The following is an 18,679-nucleotide window of genomic DNA, read 5'->3' as shown; positions in this document are numbered from 1 at the left end:
GTCTCGTATTGCAGCCTTTGTTATAAGTTCTTGGAGGGCGCCTGCGCCTGGCGGATTGGCGTTCCTTATCGGTTGGTCCGTGCTTTCAATATTCCCTTTTTTGGTGTAGAGAGCTCGATTCGCTTGCTCTTTCTTTCTCCCTTAAAGGGTCTACACTGACGCGACAAGTTGGTCTGAACTTGTCTCTTCCTTAACATTCGTTCGCTGGTTTCATTGACACGACATCGCGTCACCTTATCGAGTTTACACGTGAATTGACATCCCCGCGTTTAAGGGAGCTCGGAAGCTTTCCTCGCGACTTTCTCGAGAACACCACGCATTTAAGTCGCACGGGAGACTTGGAGGTACCCTTTCTTGCCCTTTACTTGGTTTGTCTTTTAGCCTGCATTAAACAGGCATATTTTTACCAAAACAGTTCACATCCAACAAACCAACTACCGCGATATGTCTACGAACCCTTCGAACTTCCCCAACTTTCTACCCTAGACAACCTTCCATCTACTGTGACATCAGAAATACAATGGCTCGACTCAGCAAGATATCCGTTGTTGTTCCCCTCCCCTCCTTCGATATCGACCCCCTCAAGACGTTTGATGAAGACTACTTTGACCGTGCTGTTGACAACATCTTGTCTGAGGAAGCTAGCATCGAAGAATCTCGGGATGAGATGATGGACGACGATATTGGCATCTCGAGTCCATTTGGGTATGACGGCACGTCCGACTCTTCGAGGCTCAACGTTGGTCGTACCCAAAGGAACGAAACCAAGTCGCCGCATTTTTCTACTCCCTCAACCTCTGCCTCGCCTACAACTGGCACGACAACGAACAGGAAGTCGAAAAACTCTTCTAGAATAAGGAAGAGTGTGACAACAGAGGGTCTTGGTGGTGATGATGAACCTCTTATGAGCCTCGAGAACATCACACAACCTCAGCGTGAGAAGGAAGTCATGGAAGTTGAACAATATCCCATCCACGAGGCGGGTGGTCCCTCTTCTGCACTTCCCGAACTGATGGAATCTCCCGAAATTCCGATTTACGGCAATGAAATGACGGCGGAAGAGAGGATCTTTGCTTCGGTGGACCCAGAAAAGCAGATGGGGGTGATGAAGTTCATTGTCTCACACTCTTTCATGACCGAACCGCTTCAACCTGTTCGACGTTCCGCTAGACGTCAATTCACTGGCCAAGTGCGCGAGGTTGCTATGGAGGCTGGGATGAACGACACAGCTGTCGATGCTTTGATTGACCACGTTCGAAATACATTCCTTGAGGACCGTGAAGTTGTGGCAGCTAACTATGCTGACTCTGCGTTCGGGGATGAAGTGGACGGCGAGGAAGACATGCACCGAAAACGGCGTAAGAGCAGCACAGACCACAGCGAAGACAGAGAGAACAAGAAAAGCAAGAGGCGTCAGTCTGATAAGCCAGCCGAAGTAGTGGAAGCACGTGTCCCGGCAGATGTTTCTACTGAAAGCCAGGACAATCGCCACGCTCAGCTGGATGAGCACAAACATAAGGCCAACACGCCGGATCTACCTCGACTGCCCACGAACATCATTCGCGGTAGCCCCAGAACATTCATCGATCTGACCGACTCCTCGCCCTATGACGAGGTCATTCGTGAGAGCCCACTGCCTGCAAACGCGGTCGATATTAAGCCATTCAAACGTCGTGAGCCAGGCGAAAAATCACAAAAAGAAAAGAACAGGCGCAAGCGCGAACGGAGAAGAGAGCGGAACAAACATCGGAAGAGCTCGGTTGAACAACAACAACCTCAAGACGATGTCGTTCATAGTGCAGAGAAACAAGCTTCAGGCGACTCCATTGATGGAAAAGATCAAATTCCACCTTCCATTCCCCAGCAAACCTCTTTCGGGGGCTCCAGTGGAAGCCGACGAAGCTCCAGTCAGCGCCCGCTACCCGCCGATCCATCTCTGTGCGACACGCATTTTTGAAGACCAGTGATTTGCCAGGTGTGACTCCAAGTGATGAGGTTCAGTCTAAGTATTTCTTAGGGGTTGGCAACCCCAAAATTGGCTTGAAAAGCAAGCGGGAGACGCCTTCCTCGCTGAATGAGTGGTCAATCCCCCCGCAAACCCGACAGCCGTTGGATGATTTGAATCTGCCCCCGAACTTCCTGTCATCGGATTCTTCCTTGAGTGATGTGCCGAGTGATTTTGATTCCGATTCCGATTGGAACGATCTGTGTGATCCCCCATTTCATGCTCATATCACGATCTCGCCTCCTAAAAGCCCCTGTGTTGTATCCCGATCCACAAATCCTGACCCTGAAACCCCTGTGAGAGGCAGCTCTTTCGTTAACCCAGAACCCATCAAAACCCCTCAAGCCAAAGCCCCGAAGCATTCTCCTTATTTCCCACCTGTTCTAGTTGATCCTAAATCCTGCCTCCCATTCCCCCCTATCGATGCCCCTTGTTTCGGGCTCATCCAGGAACAGCTTGCACATGACCCCTTTCGTTTACTCATTGCAACCATGTTTCTCAATCGAACCCGCGGTGGTGTCGCCCTGCCGGTCTTGTTCAAGGTTTTTGACCGATATCCTACAATTAAGGCGATGGCAGAAGCAGACCTGCCGGAATTCGTATCGATGATCAACTGCTTGGGCTTTCAAAATCAACGCGCCAGGAAATGCACTACATTGGCACAAACATGGTTATCAGACCCCCCGAACAAAAACAAAAGATATCGCAAGCTACACTACCCACGAAACCTGGACGGTCGTAACGTTGGCCGTGAAGAATGCATTGATGAAGAAGATTTGCGCGTCGCATGGGAGATTGCACATCTCCCTGGAGTTGGAGCATATTCCCTTGATAGCTGGAGGATCTTCTGTTGCGATGAGTTACGAGGAAAAGCCTCTGACTGGAAAGGGACAGATGCGACAGAGGTCGGGTTTGTGCCCGAATGGAAATGTGTTCTACCACACGACAAGGAGCTACGTGCCTATCTTACATGGATGTGGCTGAAGGAAGGATGGATTTGGGATTACAACACGGGCGATTTGACACTTGCGAGTGACAAGACGATGAGAGCTGCGCAGAGTGGAGGGGTCGCCCGTGAAGAAGAGGGGAGTTGGGTACTAGAGACATCCCCTGTCAAGGCAGTGAATGGATTGCATGAATCGGATCGCTCCTAAAGGTTGATGTACACAACTTAAAAATCAAAGTTTCAAATCACTAGACAATAAAAGATGTAGTTGCCTCAGGCAGTAGAATGTGTGTTCCCCCAGAAATGTTAGCTGAGAATGACTCTTTATATATTTGATTTCAGGCTTCCATGCAGCAACGTTAGTTAAAGAGCGGGGCCCGAGATCGTTCACCGCATTATCACATAGTGCATTTCTTTCCACTTCTATTTCATGCGTTGTACCTGAATGTTTTCTTTTTACACCTTTCATCCCTTTTCCCCAGACGCGGAATGCCGGATTGGCCCTTAAGCGACCAGTCACGACCTGAATTAAGCGCCAGGATAATTGGAGACAAAAATAGGACATCCCCCTCAGTGCGAGTCTAGCCAGGTAACCGACGACTGACCCCACGGGTCTACAGCTACTCGTCATGTTTCCTGTTAGACTAAACCGCGACGATAGGAAGTCCAAAACTAAAACAAACAAAACAAACAGAAAGACCTCAACCAAGGACCCAGAGGATTCTACCACGGCTCGTTCATCAACTTCCCGAAGGTCCTCCATGCCTGGACTTGATAGATCGGAGGTCTCGTTCCTTGAGTCGAGATCTAGCTTACCGTATCCTACTTTCTCGAAAGCTCACAGCAAGGAAGGCGTCCGAAAACCGAATATCCCTACACCGGACCCGACCGATTTGACAAATAACGACGGGAAGACTCATCGCGAGAATCACCATGCGCCTCCTAGTCCACCCCTGACGGGTCTCGACCAAGAGTCGAGGAAGGGCAGTGTTGTGAATGAAGATGAGAAGGAGATGGACAAGCACAAAAAACCAAGTATCAAAATCAGAGCCCAAGTCAACAGGTCATCGTCGAGTCTGCGGTCAAAGCGGGATGATAGCACCAAGTCCAAGTCCAGCAAGACGTCGCGAACAGAGACGGAGACCCCCACCAAATCCAGAATACCCAAGGATGAGAGTGAAGCTTCGCCTCGGCCATCGAGCTACAAGTCCAAGACAAAGGTTTCCGATGACAGGAAACTGCCCAAACGGTCGAGTCGCTCGACGATGTCTGCCTCACAGTCGAACGTCACTCTCCGTGATGTCGGCGCAGAGTCAGCCAACGGATCCGATGCGACCTCTATTGCCCCCAACCAGCAGCATTCAGTGCCACGAAAACCCATGACCCCGCCTACAAAGCCTCCTTCTCGCACCCAGAACCGATCGGCCATGTCCCATAACCGCGCTACGAGCGATGAATCGGTCGATTTTGTGAAACCAGCGAATCCGCATTCGTTTGGTGCGCCCCCGCCGCCCCCGCCTCCGCCCGAAATGCCTGTTACAATCCCTCGAGTCGATTACCTGCTGAAGAACGGTGGTCTGGAAACAAAGGTCTCGAGAGCACTGCTGGCTAGCCTCGGGCAGAAGGATCCCTTCTCGCAAGGACATCCTCAGTCTCGGGCTATCGCTAGCAAAATATTCGATCCATATAACCGTTTACTAGACGACTACCAAAAGGTCATGAGTAAGAATGGGTCTCTTGCTGTCGCGACAGGCTACCGGTCCGTCGCCCGCCGTTTATTGGATCGTCTCGAAGCCGTGTTTGCGCGCGACATCTCATCCGAGCCATGTAACTGCCAGATATGCGACCAAGCGGAGTCAGATGATCAACCGGATGGAGTGAGCTGGGGAGAAGTCTTGGAGCTTGTGTCTGGCCGCAGGGAACTTCCCATGTGGCCTCCATTCACGATGGCACCAACCGCTGTGGATACAGGTGCACCTGGCGATGAGCACGTTCCTATGCAGAAGCTTGACGTTGACGTTCCTGAAGAGTACCGCGACCACTTCATACGGCAATCTCGAAAGACAAAGGTCGCTGTCGACAAATGGCTTTCCGAGCAGAATGATCCAGGCACTAGCGCACCTAATGAGGTCGACGACGAGACTTTGACCTTCGCCATGCTCACGCATCTCGAATCCCAACAGCGTTCATTGTTCTGCTCTTTGCTTGGCATAAATTCTTCTACTCCTGTCCCGCGCTCCGACGACGAAAAACCCCGACCAAAACCTTCGGCGCTTATCTCGTCGGCCTCAGCCATCCAGCGTCTTTACCGACTACCTTCCCCCCCTCGCGACCCAGAAACTGCTATGTACATGTTGAATAACCCTACTCTCCACCATGTCCTCGCCACCCTTTCCGCCATCAGCGATGACGAATGGGAGATCCTTATCTCCGGTCGGTTCGACGGCTTCCTCCGCAGCGGCGCAGAAGATACAGGCCCCGCCGCAAATGCCACCGGATCTCGCTACGCCAGTCGCTCCAACACCCCCTTAGGAGGCGGTGTCTCCCGAGGACCAACCCCCAACTACATGGACGGTAGCTTCCGACCCTCGAGCCAAGTAAACGGACCCACATTCCCCGCCACATTTGGCGGGCCGATTGCTCTAGACGAGGAAACCGAAATCGCCGCGTTAGCCGAAGTCGAGCGCGACATTTTCCTCGGAATGGAAGCCCTCGAAGACGCCTTCGAAGCCCTCCACTGTAAAGCCGAGGTTGTGCGGCGTGCATTACGCGAACGAGGCGCCGGCCTGTCTGTCGCAAACCAAAGCCGCCGGGGCTCGTTCGTCGAAGCGCGCCTGGGAACGCCCTTCTCTGGCGTCGGCACGTGGGAAAGTGGCGGTGAAGATGACTTCCTTGACGACGAGCGCTCTCTTGCCCCTGATGACTCGGCGAGTAACATCAGCTCCAACCGACGACGTCGACCCAAGAGACGCACGGAGCGACGCACGCCTGCGCCTGTTGAGGAGGAAGACGAGGAAGAGGATGGTCTTGGCCGTCGCGATACACGGAACTCGAGGCGGAGATAAATTGACGCCTGGATGGAATGGAATGGTATTAATTCTTTTCGAGCTACGTGCAGCGTTAGAATCTTTCGAGGACTGGTCGCTGGATAGCATGGGATATGGATATAACTGTTGCTGTTGCAATGGACTTGACGAACTCATGATACCCGCCCTACTTTCTTGTCCTGGGGCTTTTTTTGCTTTATTTCTCGTTTGTGCTTTTGGTTTTTCTGCGCTTCGCCTCCTGGCTCTCCACACTTTCTATATTTTGTTTTTTCACGATTGATGAATGCTATGAGCTTCCCCCCGACCCAACGCCGGCCGTGCGCTTGGGCTATGATACAAATTTAGCATCTCTCAGCGGTTGAATTGTTAGTATTGTGCAATATCAGATAACTGGATCTACGCATCTCAATGATCTTTATTCACTATTACAGAATTTTCGCCCACTTCAGGGTGAGCTTTGAATATTGCTCTTTATAAACATCCACACAAAAGAGTTGTGTGAGTCACGTAAACCCCTGTCTCACAAGCCTAACAGCTAATGCATCTACATAGATGTACCAAAACAAAATATATTCTGTACAACTTCGTCGTGCTGTGGCATTTTGATACAATCCATCCAACTCAACTTGATACTCAAGATGAGAAACGGCAAGTATGAGCGCTTGACAGTTGTTGTGGTCGGGATCGGCCAGATGGGCTGCAGCCACGCACTTGCCTACCACCAAAACACGGGCTTCAAGATCATCGGCCTGGTCAGCCGCAGCCCACCAAAGAAGTTCCCAGATGAACTAAACCAGTATCCCATTCTACTAAGCTTTGAAGAGGCCCTTCTGCTTAAACCGAATATCATCTCGATCAACACACACACTGCGACGCACGCCAGCTACGCCATAGCCGCAATGGAAGCCGGAGCACACGTGTTCGTCGAAAAGCCCCTAGCAGCAACAGTAGCCGACGCGGAGCGCGTCGTGGAAACAGCACGACGTACAAATCGCAAGCTCGTCATCGCTTACATCCTACGACATCATCCCAGCTGGGTGGAGTTCATCAACCAGGCTCGACAGGTCGATCCACCGTTCGTGATGCGAATGAACCTGAATCAGCGCTCCACTGGAAACGCCTGGGATATTCATAAGCGTATACTACAGGACGTGAAGAATCCTGTCATTGACTGCGGCGTGCACTTCATCGATTTTATGTTGCATATTAGCGACAGTAAGCCAGTACAAGTGCGCGGCATGGGACTCAGTCTCAGCGATGAACTCTCATCGGATGGACAGGCGAATTATGGGCATCTTCAGATTCTCTTTGAGGATGGGTCAGTTGGCTGGTATGAAGCTGGATGGGGGCCGATGATGTCTGAGACGGCGTATTCTGTCAAAGATGTGATGGGTCCTCGTGGTTCGGTGTCGATTGTGGTGGACGATAAGGAGAGGACTGCTGGCAATAACGGTGGCTCGGCTGATATTGATAGTCATACCAAAACATCGAGATTACGTGTGAGTGCTGTGCTTGATGGATGCGCGCATGATAGGATTATCTCCATGGAGGACGAGCCGAGTCACTATGAGCTTTGTGCTCGTGAACAGCAGTTCTTGTTAGATGCCATTCGAGAGGATAGAGATCTCACACAGCATATGATAGACGCTGTTCGATCGCTTAGTATTGTCATTGCGGTGGATCGGTCTATGCGTGATAATTGGGCAATTGGCCTGTGATGACGCTCCATATTCCTAAAAGGGGTAGCAAGATACTATAACTGAAGTAAATACTGTATATGGTTATAGCACTTAATCACAAGTATGAAACTGACACAGATAATAACAAGTGATCGGCCGTTGCCTGCGACCGAAAAGTTACTAGAGATAGGGATGAGCATGTACTTCGTACTGCCAGTGTGGGTTCCGCCTTGTTCTGGACTGGATTGGAAATCATTCTTCGACCTCGGCATCTTTTTTATATCTTGCAGGTCCACCCCCTGTCGACAGGACTTGCATAAGGAGTTCCACTGCGGATAAGAAACTTTGCACCGGTACATATGAAAGTGATTAGCCGGGATCAACGTACTTCGAAACCTTCATATGTTGCTGCCGTTGCATTGGTGGAGACCATGCATGGCTGCTAAGGGCCGGAATCTACGAATCGGGGCGAAGATGCCGGGCTGCAGTGCTTCCAGAAGTCTCCAGCGGTTTTCCTTTGTCATGAATCCCAATGCAGTTTTGAGTTTCTATGTACTCCGTACCTCTGTTGATGTCACTTCGACTGAATGGGCATATACGCAGAACAGGAGCGATAATGATGTGTAAGACATGGAAGAATTCATATTTTTTGTATGGCGATCACATGGCACACGGGCCAGGAGCGAAATGTTGTAGAGTCGTATCGGTAGAGGGGCCCTACCCAATGGTCTAGTCCTTACCTACCGCCACGATAGCCAATCTCCGTACGTACTCTGTATGAACGTTGGTGTAGATCACCAGCTTCTCTGGCTGCAGAGTCTGGATATCCCCAGGTATGATCATAAGCTATTGATGATTGATCTCCTAGGGTATGATCGGAGCGATCATAGGCAAAAGGATTCACACTAAACATAACTAGGATGAAATTGTAAGTTTATTTTTGTGGATATCTTCACAGAAATGTGTATATGCGTGTACACGGCTCGGAACGGAGCACTAGAGCCGTAGACTTTCGAAAACAGTGGGGCTCTAACTTGACGATGTCTTGAGCACGTGTACGTTTATACTGCAAGATGTGTGTAATTCAAATCTGAATATCTCCAAAGGCATCCCCGGGTATGTATGAAAGATCATATCTTGCAATCCAAATAGTGGAAGGCTAATTATTAAAGGTTGGATCCCCTAAACCGTGGGAGGTTAAACGGAAAAAGAAGGTTCAGGGACAGACGATAGAACCCGAACAAGGTTTGGGTAAGCTTTCACCTGCCTTGGTTTAGCTGGACGTGGGATTTGGATCGTCAAGGAGGTTCAGAAGGAGAATGAGATATAAGTGCATGAGAATGTATTGAAATATGTAAAGCATTGCTCAATATCGGCTAATTGACAGGCTGACAGGCTGACAGGCTGAGCTATCCAGGATTTAAAAATCCGGATATTCCCGATTTACCCCTGACGCATCCGAGACACATCAAAATTGACGCACGAAGTGGATTGTGGACATTCACTAACTCGGCACAGAGATTCCTTCTCAACGCTACTGGCAACTCAATGATTGCGGCTCTCCATAATCTAGACTATGCGTAATCATCCTTTGGATGATTCTACATTGTTGATCCTACCCACAGCAAATCTTCTACTAGTCCGCGCTAGGAAGCTGGAATTGTCCCCTGTAACGGGAAGCAGCCTGTATTCCCGGCATATCCCTGGTAAATTGAACCCATAATAGGGGGCCAAACAAAGATCTGCTACTCGTGACCTCAATATGCTTTTATACAGATGACTTGATGTCCATATGAAGTTTAGGGAGACGATTGAAGGGGTTAAAGAGAAAAATTTGTCCCGGATCCATTAAAAGCCGATTCGCTGGAGAGTTGGAAGCGGATCGAAGCTTAACCCGGCCCAATCGTATAGGCTCAAGGTCCACTCCAATACCAAGCCCACTGTTAAATCATCCTGAACATCTTGACCTTCGCTTTACTATCCGGATCCAGACTGCGGGGTACTCCGTAGATTTCATATGTTCCTGCTTAGCTGGTCCATCTCGTGCCCCCATTGTACGTCTTTTGACTTGTTAGTATAGCGAAGTTATGAAGTTATATTGTAAACGCCTCTGGGCTCAGAAGAGTCTAAGATTGGAAATGTATGGTATGTTTAGAAGGACAAAGCATCCCAATTTCCCCTCTAGTGTTCCAGAAGCCTTGCCCCTGCAGCGAAGGGTAGCGATCCGAGCGGTCAATGAGCCAATATACGCTTTGGCCTTGACACGGAGAACACGGAGCCCGTGTCTCTATAGATTTTGCGCTTTCTTAGTGGTTCTGAAAATTGGGGGAATTTTTCTTTTTATGCGGAAAACCTTTTCCAACTAGCACAGGCCCTTCTTTAGGGTGTACTTTTGTAGACTAGATAGTTCGGCTTGCCCGTTAAGTGGGCTGGTGCGGAGTAAATCACCCAAAGCTGCAGTTTCGAGCCGTTTCATTTGACAGTGGCAAACTTGTACCTCCTTACCCACTTGGCGATATGGCTAAAGGTGACCAAAGAGGCTAAGGTGGAGTACAATATACGTTGTATACAGGGATTCAAGACTCTGGACTGTGAGGTATTATGGAGATCACACTCCCTCTCCCAGGAGGCCATATTTTCCACAATTCCACTCTTCACTCAAACCTTTCGTGGAGGCAAAAATACTGAATGGGTTTGATTCTCATTCTTCGGTCCGGTCTATTCAATTTTAAGTTCAATTAGTGCTAGTAGTGTGGTCGTTTCTTTCTCCCACGTTGCATCTTGCATTCAATTTTCACATCGACTGCTTCTTCCCCTCGATCTATTATTTGTCTGTCATTACCGGCAGGTCGTGGGGTAGCTTCAGCGTTTACCACATTCGACTTTACATTTGTTCGGCACTCGCCTTGGCCTTATATATCACTTTCTATTACCCAGGCTCAGTCAGAGTCTAGACAGTGACCACAAGAACGCCATCTTACAGTGTTCAATCGCGCCCTTTTCCAACCAGACAATGATAGCAGACACTAAGTGAAATCAACTGACAAGATATTCCACCATGACTTCACTCATTCTGATGGGCTTGATGCCCAGAAACAACGAGCACTCATTAGCGGCGCGATTGACCAGCTCCGTGGAACTTGATATCGACCCTCTTCCACAATCGCATCGACGAGGCCTAATAGCAATCTCAATCATGGCCCTCTTGTCTCTCATTGCAACATCAATACTCCTCGGTTTCATCACCTATCGCCTTGTTTTCTGGCGCGGCAGTTATACAAGATACATCGGTTACAACCAGTACATTATTCTTATCTACAACCTTGTGCTCGCCGATTTTCAACAATCACTTGCATTCATTCTTTGTCTACGATGGATTTTGACCGACAAAATCGAGGCCGGCACGGTCTCATGCTTTCTCCAAGGGCTGTGGCTGCAAATTGGAGACCCCAGCAGTGGTCTTTTCGTGCTTGCCATCGCCTTTCACACATTCCTTTTAGTCGTCTGGGGACGCAAAATGTCCTACAAGTTCTTTGTCTGTTTCGTCGTTGGCGTCTGGATCTTCGTGGCGTTGATCGTAGTCATCCCAATAGCAATGCACGGCCCCGACATCTTTGTGCCTTCCGGAGCCTGGTGCTGGATCAGCGAAGAATTCGAGACTACCCGTCTATGGACTCACTACATGTGGATTTTCCTTGCCGAGTTCGGCACAGTCATTCTCTACGCCGTCATGTACTTCCAGCTGCGCCGACAGATCGCTGCTTCCGCCATCCTCGGAAATAACCAACTGGCGAGTCTCCAGCGCCTTCGTCGCGTCGTTGGCTACATGACCATCTACCCAATCGTCTACATCATCCTATCGCTACCCCTCGCTGCAGGCCGCATGGCTACAGCCCACGGCACGGAGCCCAGCATCATCTTCTTCTGCTGTGCGGGTGCCTTCATTACCAGCTCTGGGCTGGTCGATGTCGTTTTGTACACGCTTACCCGCCGCAACCTCATCATCGACTCAGAACCCAGCGAAGACCGCTCCTACAACAAATTCAATAGTAGCAAGGGCCGGCGAGGCGAGAACAATCTGACGACCATCACTGCTGATCCCAAGCGCAAACATGGCGGCACTTTCACCGATGACCTCGACCGCGACGGATCAATGGATAATATCGTTGTGCCAAGTGCACATGGCCACGGCCATGATCATGAAATGACACCGCTCGGAAAGGTGTATCAAGAAACGACCATAGAGATCACCCACGAGCCTGCTTACCCTGACGAGGTGTCCAGTTCGCACTCTAGCAAGGAGGACTTCTCTAACAGGCCGCCTCATGCCGGATGGCGGAGATGAATTTGCCTCATGAACTTTTGCACTTTTTACTTCTTTGTTCCGAGTCATCTCAATGTTTACCATTTATATTTTCCCGTGGTATGATGCCCTCGATACACCCTTCCTGTCACTCTAATACGTATTTCTTTCCTTCACGATTTTATCCCTACTGTTTCATGTCTTCTTTCCATCCCCTCCGACCCCTTTCTATGTCTCCCTCTCTTTCCTCTCACCCTTAATCTTCTTCTTCTATGACCGACCCTTGGAACCTTATATGTATATATTCCCAAAAAGGACGGGCTCGTCTCATGTGAATTATGTGAATCGTGTGGATTGGCACGTGTGACTTAATGTTCTTGAATGTGAAGACCCATGGCTTGGTTTTGATTGAAAGGATTTACACGTAACTTGCCATACTTTAGGGGTTTCGCTCCTGGGCACTACCGGTAGGATCGATCAATCACTTTAGCGGCGATGACAGCCCCAAACCGAACGGTGGGGCCCAGGACCCGGGGACCAACTCCAAAATCCCCCTGTCAACATGCTCATGAGCCTCACCAGTGGAAGGATATCATCATTCACCAAGCTTTTTACAGAAATATACACGCTCAAAACCATCCTCCACTCTTCGTTCCGTTTCCGTAAATCCCAGTTTTGGATAGTACCCAAGATTCTCGAACATCTTCACATTGGTAAATAATCTCACACTGGACATCCCCTGTTTTTGACCTTCCATTTCTGCATATTGGATCATGTAAGATCCATAGCCCCGAGATTGCACTTTGGGATCAACTACCACATTGTCGATTTTCAGCGAATTTGTCTGCTTGTCCTCACGGAAGGTGATTGAGCCCACGATCCGCTCATTGTCTCTCAGGATGAGAACTTCATGCGTGAGGATGACCTCGTCCCAGTCTTGTGTCATAGGAGCTGGTTGTTTGCCAATGCGCTCAATGTATTTTGAGTAAGCGGAATCGATCATTGCTTTAATGGCGGGTATCTCTTTGGCTGTAGCTTTGTGAAGTGTGCGCTTGCTGTCCGATGGGGACGTTGGGCTGGTAATTTTTGTCATGATAAGGGGCGGATAGAAGACACAATTGATTGAAGTTTTGCAAGCGGGCAAGTGGACAATTGGGTAATGTGATATGTGTATGGGAGTTTTTAAAGGAGAATATTGGCGTTCGCCTTATGAGTCAGAACTACCCCACATCCAAGCGAGAGCTATATACAATATCCCAGTACATTCTTAATATCAATACTCCGCCGCTTATACTACCCCGCCGTCACCGGCAGGGTAGGGAGGATGGAGCGTCAATGAATGGTCTGATTAACGGAGACGCAGCTGTCTGACCCGCGTCTGGAGAAGCAGGGGCTGTTGTCGTTTATGCTACTGAGTATTTTCTTTACGGCGAGGGCTTCGCCGCCTGTTAACCACAGCTTGCAGGCTGTTGTTAGGAAGCTGGAGCAGATGACGGTTTTCCCTGTGGGTTGGCAAAAAGTTGTGGATCTTGTGGTGACGATTCTGGGTGGGATATACCGTGGGGGGGGGGGGGGGGGAATTGGGAATTTTTTCGCCCATGTTTTTGATGATAGCAAGAAAGCCGGAGGCATAGCTAGTGGCCACTGGCTAGAGAGACGTGTCGGCACTAGGATAGCGTTTTATTCTAAAGCTGAGTTGCTGATATGAGATCTCCCGGTGATACATCCCCGTTGGACAATGCAGAAACCTCTAGAGAGATAAAACCACTTCGCGTTTGGTTACCATCCTTCGATCGTCCCCGAGGCCGTCTCATAATGGGAAGATTTGGCTTTGGTAGAGAGGTGAGTTACATCCGTCTTCAGGGATATAGGTAAACAGGAGAGAGCCATACGATGCTGGAGTATATTCCCTGATAAGGGCGGTCAAAATACTGGTCCTTGCTAGGTACACATAGGATAGAGGAGGATTGGTGGAGACGTACTTGAAATAGACTAATGGTTCTTCCAACAGTATCCTTCTCTATATTGGTCATCACATTTCTATCTAGCAATATACGATGCATGGCAATTTGTTGAGTGAAAGAAATCAGCAGGGAAGTGCAACATTCACCGCCTAGAGGCACCTTCTAGATGAATATGGCGGGGGTCAAGGGCTTGCCCGCGAAGCAACATCCATAGCCAAAATCAATGCATGTTCGCAGGGATTGTGGAATTCTTCTGCTTCTTCACAGACAACCACTCAAGAAACACCGCTCCAAAAATAGAAAGGGCGCTCCCGGCGACAGGAAGGTAAAAAGTCTGGGTGATAGCGGCGTTATAAGCCACTTCCAGCGACGATAGCACCGCCGGAGGAAACGAACTAGCCAACTCCGCAGCCCCAGCCTCAATTACGTCCTTGGGTGCCACGGAGGGGGCATAACGGATAACACTGACTATAAGACGATTTTGGAACAGGTTCTGCGCAATAGCAATGAATAACGCGCCGCTTAGATTCTGGGCAAACAGGACGATTGCTGTTGCGGTTGCGATATCGTCATGCGGAAGTGAGGCCTGCACGGCGATGAGGGGGAGGCTAAAACCGAATCCGGCGCCGATGCCGACGAGCGACTGATAGCCGATCCATTTGGGGTGTCCAGATGTATATATTAGGGTGGTGCACATCCCACAGCCGATAGAGAGGATGACAGTGCCAAGGTACAAGAGTGGCATGTAGTGTCCTATGATGTTGACGGCAACGCCACCGATCAAGGTACACAAGGCTATCCCGGCAATCATGGGAATAGTCATAACGCCCGATTCCATGGCTGAAGCCCCTTTCACGGCCTGGAACCAGATTGGGAACTAAGTATTGTATCAGTGGGCAATATTTCCAGGAAGTAGGGTGGATTCGGAGACTTGCGTAGTACGCCATCACATAGTATGAGCCAGAAAAGAAGACGGTGTATAGTGCTGCTGACCACACATTCCTCTTCGCTATTAGCCGAGGGGGCACCGTCGCCTTCTCCTGCTTCCGCCACTGGATCGCAGCCCATAGTGCTATCAACACTCCGAACAGGATAAACAAGACAATAATCCGGGCATTTTTCCAATGATACTTTGAACCGGCCCACTGCAGTGGTAAGAATAGACAGACAATAGCGGGTATAAAGATTAGCAGGCCCAAGAGATCAAGATTGGAAATCTGTTCCCTCCATGGCATCTGTGATCGCACTGACTGTCTCTTGTCATGGTAGGAAAACAGGACTGCTGCCGCTGTGATTGCACCACACGGTAGGTTTATGTAGAAGCACCATCTCCAGGTGAGATGGTTGGTAAATGCCCCTCCAATCCTGAAAAACATTAGAGAACACTACTACTAGGACAAGACAGGAACAAAGCTTACAGCGGGCCCACAACCCCAGCAATGCCAGCCGTCCCCGTTATCAAGGCGTTGTATAATGCGCGTTTCTCAAGCGGCACTGTCTCGCTCATGATCAAGATAGCGCCTGGAAAGATCCCACCACTGCCGAGCCCGGCAACTGCGCGGCCAATAATTAGTGCGCTCGAAGTCGGAGCAATACCACAGATCAAAGACCCCAGCTCGAACAGAAAAAGAGCCGCGAGGAATATCCATTTCAAATGGTATAGCTTGTATAGCTTTCCGAATAGCAGGGTCACGGAGCAGATCGTGAGAAAGTAGACACTGCCGTACCATCCGACATCACTGATGGTTTTGAAATCCCGGGAAATCTTCGGGATAGCTGTTGCAAGGATCGTGTTGTCCTATGGCGAGTTTCAGTTGTGCTTGCAAGCATTTTATAGTCCTTGGGGTCATACTAGAGCGACGCAGAATATACCCATACACAAGCCCGCTGTCAACCAGATAATCTTCCAAATGCTCGGACTAGGGCTCTGGGACGTGTCACCCCTCTCACTAGACTTGGTAGGAGCATTTCGTTGTTCTTCAGACGGTGTCACGGACAGCACAGGTTCAATGGGAACATGTTTACCCGCTCGCACGCCCTTTTCAGAGTCTGTTATGGCGTCCATGAGACACAAGCAACCGCCTAATTCTATAGCAGTACAAGAGGGCGGGGATATTGTGCAATGAAGGACTTTCAACGCAAGGTATGGAGTAGCAATGAGTAATCTAGGAAAGGATATGGATTCTATGAATTCCTATGATGTTCCGTGGTTTTATTTTCCTCTCAAAACACTCAAATAGAGCTAAAACCCTATTGAGATCCTCATTCTCCCTCAACATAAGTGCAATAATCCCCTTGTGTGCGTCGATCAGTTGTCGGAAGTTTCTGCACTTGTCCAGACTCCTGGATATCCCCCGTGCGTGAATAATGCGGCCAAACATTCCTGAGGACTGAGTAACTATTCTAACAATTCTTCGCAGTAGGGTCCTTGCGCCAGTGAGGAGCTAGAAGACAGAAAGATACTAGGTAGCCGGTTTTCATATTGTTCGTGCAATACAAATTGAGAGAGTAATCGAGTGTACGTTTGCCATCAATTTATCGGCCGTGCTTTATCATTTTATAGCATGTATATTGGATGGAACGCTTTCTGCTCGTACTTGACCCGTACCTGTTCATTACCAAGATTATTACTGCTCATAGCTCCAGGTATTGGCTCAAGCGTCTGCTATAGGTTTAGTGGAGTTGTGCTCCACTAGTTGCTGTTTTGTTTTTTTATTATCATTCGCCGCTTGTTGTAGAATTAGATCTACAACTAGCCAGCCTCAAGTATGCCACTGCAAGGAGGAACAGGTCTACTGCATCGGTCAGCGCATTGGTGCTTTTATGGCAATATCTGCGGGAATTCGTTTTTCTTCCAAACAAACAGTACGACAGAGAAGAAGAACAAGAAGAAGAAGAAGAAGAAGAAGGCAGAGTTGCGCTAGTTTTATTGAATTAGACGTCTTACTAAACAAACCGTGGCCGCTCGTTCAGAGGTACCGGTTGTCTAATGTGTTGTCATTTGGAAGTGGGTGGCAACCTCCCCCCCCGTCAAAATCACCAACTGGCCAGTATTGCACGGTACAGTACTCGACAAGCACGGGTCAGCCTTATGGGCGGGTTTTGCTGTAAGGGTTTATATCTAAAATAACTGCTCCAGTCAGAGCCAGGCAGTTTGATCCCCACCACCTAGAAACGTCCCTCGCATGTGTTCCTCTGGCATTGTCTGGTCAATGATGGTGTGTCTTTTTCCTCTAAGCTAGCACTGAGATACCCAATTAAGCGAATTACAGCATGCAGTAGTCCAGTTGCAGTCGCAAGGACACTTCACTTTGGTGGATGCAGAGACTTTCTCCTTTCACATGAGCATTGGACATAGAGTACGTATCACGATCTTTTGTGTGTCTCACCACCCGGTAGCAAGGGGCATGCTGCAGCAGGAACATCCGACCAACAATCTCAGAAAGTACACCGCAAATAGGAGCTGTTGTTTTATTTGTAATGTCTTTTGGGTGGCAAACACAGTTGGAAGCCGTGGTTTATAACGCCGCCACCCTGCTTCAATATACCATGAACAACAGCCCTTCATCTCACACCTGAAGCGACCACTTCCTGCCAACATGATCATCCACACAATATTTGCCACTCTCACCCTAGCCCTCACCATCTCACGGACGTCCGCCCGTGAGTTCCAAGAGGCACCCCAGGAGGTAATATTCAGGGGCTCCCCGCGGTAATAAATGAATTCTAACACGGTTTAACACGTGTAATAGACAGCCGTCTATTCTGATATAGAGTACCAGGGTACAAGTATCCGAGTTCCAGTCGTGGATAGCTGTGTCGATTTGACAATCGTCAACAATGGCATGTAGGTTATCATGATAGCTCTGGAGTTCGCTCAGATGTGTTACCAGTCCGGTCTAACGAGGGTGCTTTTTCCAGGAATGAAACTGCCGGCATTGGGTCTATAGTAATTCCAGGCCCATACATCATCTCCTGCAGCCTTTACGAGTCTGTCTACCTTTGACCCGAGGAGCAATATGTGGACTAACGCGGCTACAGGACATGCGATTGCTCCGGCGGTACCTATGGAAAGGAATTCCAGTTCACACAATCATCCGCCGATGTCAGAGAACAGTACAGGGATCTTGCTCAGCTATCCATTGATAGTATCAAGTGCAAACAAGAGAAGAACCATACCTAGGCTTCGTGTATATAGAGTATATCGAAGGAGGCTCAGGGAGGAAAATGCAGATCTCGGACGAATGTTAGGACAGTATGGCAGGAACGCATGGATTTTTAATTTTAACGCACCTTCTACACACTGCGTAGAGAAAATAACACGAAGTCCCGACCCCTACACCATCTACGAAGTAAATACAAAACATAGCTTAAGATAAGTCCAAGTGTAGACTCCGATTGTCTTGACCTGTTTGTTTCTGTTGGATGTAACGCTCGTATCTCTAATTATATGATCTTGCTCCGCATTATTAGTACAATTTAGATCTAGTTCTTTCTATCTTTATATCTATATATGTTCCTCTCTTCTCTTATCTAGCAAGTTCAGCATGGGAACCAAAGTAAATTGGCTATTCTCTAGATCAAGGTTGTCCAAATCAAGATCATGACAAAAAGCTCAACCTTAGTTTGCCAGAAAGTCAGAATTGCGAAATAAACCCAGCATATCGACCAGTCTATATCATAGGATTTGTTGAGCCTATATATTCCTAGCTCCATCTGACCTTCTTCTTCATTA

At 48.9% G+C, this 18,679-nt stretch overlaps 7 protein-coding genes across 7 annotated transcripts; 5 read left to right on the top strand and 2 right to left on the bottom strand.

Annotated features, from left to right (window-relative positions):
* Positions 1-520: 520 nt before the first annotated feature.
* On the top strand, positions 521-3,159 carry N7447_007512 (putative pre-mRNA splicing factor; the record flags this gene model as incomplete). The annotated part of the gene is made up of 2 exons (XM_057231774.1): positions 521-1,938; positions 1,989-3,159. The coding sequence occupies 2 exons, from the start codon at positions 521-523 to the stop codon at positions 3,157-3,159; spliced, it is 2,589 nt and encodes an 862-aa protein (XP_057083539.1).
* Positions 3,160-3,580: 421 nt separating this feature from the next.
* N7447_007511 (uncharacterized protein) lies at positions 3,581-6,016 on the top strand (the record flags this gene model as incomplete). Its single annotated transcript, XM_057231773.1, has 1 exon — positions 3,581-6,016. The coding sequence occupies one exon, from the start codon at positions 3,581-3,583 to the stop codon at positions 6,014-6,016; it is 2,436 nt and encodes an 811-aa protein (XP_057083538.1).
* A 620-nt stretch (positions 6,017-6,636) lies between these two features.
* N7447_007510 (Gfo/Idh/MocA family protein) lies at positions 6,637-7,694 on the top strand (the record flags this gene model as incomplete). The annotated part of the gene is made up of 2 exons (XM_057231772.1): positions 6,637-7,497; positions 7,662-7,694. 2 exons carry the CDS (start codon positions 6,637-6,639, stop codon positions 7,692-7,694), a joined length of 894 nt encoding a protein of 297 aa, XP_057083537.1.
* Positions 7,695-10,735: 3,041 nt separating this feature from the next.
* gprC lies at positions 10,736-12,022 on the top strand (the record flags this gene model as incomplete). The annotated part of the gene is made up of 1 exon (XM_057231771.1): positions 10,736-12,022. The coding sequence occupies one exon, from the start codon at positions 10,736-10,738 to the stop codon at positions 12,020-12,022; it is 1,287 nt and encodes a 428-aa protein (XP_057083536.1).
* Positions 12,023-12,575: 553 nt separating this feature from the next.
* N7447_007508 (GNAT family N-acetyltransferase) lies at positions 12,576-13,073 on the bottom strand (the record flags this gene model as incomplete). The annotated part of the gene is made up of 1 exon (XM_057231770.1): positions 12,576-13,073. The coding sequence occupies one exon, from the start codon at positions 13,071-13,073 to the stop codon at positions 12,576-12,578; it is 498 nt and encodes a 165-aa protein (XP_057083535.1).
* Positions 13,074-14,164: 1,091 nt separating this feature from the next.
* Positions 14,165-16,009, bottom strand: N7447_007507 (MDR family MFS transporter; the record flags this gene model as incomplete). Its single annotated transcript, XM_057231769.1, has 4 exons — positions 14,165-14,821; positions 14,943-15,309; positions 15,363-15,742; positions 15,797-16,009. The coding sequence occupies 4 exons, from the start codon at positions 16,007-16,009 to the stop codon at positions 14,165-14,167; spliced, it is 1,617 nt and encodes a 538-aa protein (XP_057083534.1).
* A 1,534-nt stretch (positions 16,010-17,543) lies between these two features.
* Positions 17,544-18,127, top strand: N7447_007506 (uncharacterized protein; the record flags this gene model as incomplete). Its single annotated transcript, XM_057231768.1, has 3 exons — positions 17,544-17,633; positions 17,697-17,791; positions 17,986-18,127. 3 exons carry the CDS (start codon positions 17,544-17,546, stop codon positions 18,125-18,127), a joined length of 327 nt encoding a protein of 108 aa, XP_057083533.1.
* Between the last annotated feature and the right edge of the window lie 552 nt (positions 18,128-18,679).

The sequence above is a fragment of the Penicillium robsamsonii genome (assembly GCF_028829455.1).
Source record: "Penicillium robsamsonii strain IBT 29466 chromosome Unknown utg000004l_segment0_segment0, whole genome shotgun sequence".
Lineage (NCBI taxonomy): Eukaryota > Fungi > Ascomycota > Eurotiomycetes > Eurotiales > Aspergillaceae > Penicillium > Penicillium robsamsonii.
Note: the sequence above shows the minus strand (reverse complement) of the source record. Positions and strands in the feature narration are given on the sequence as shown.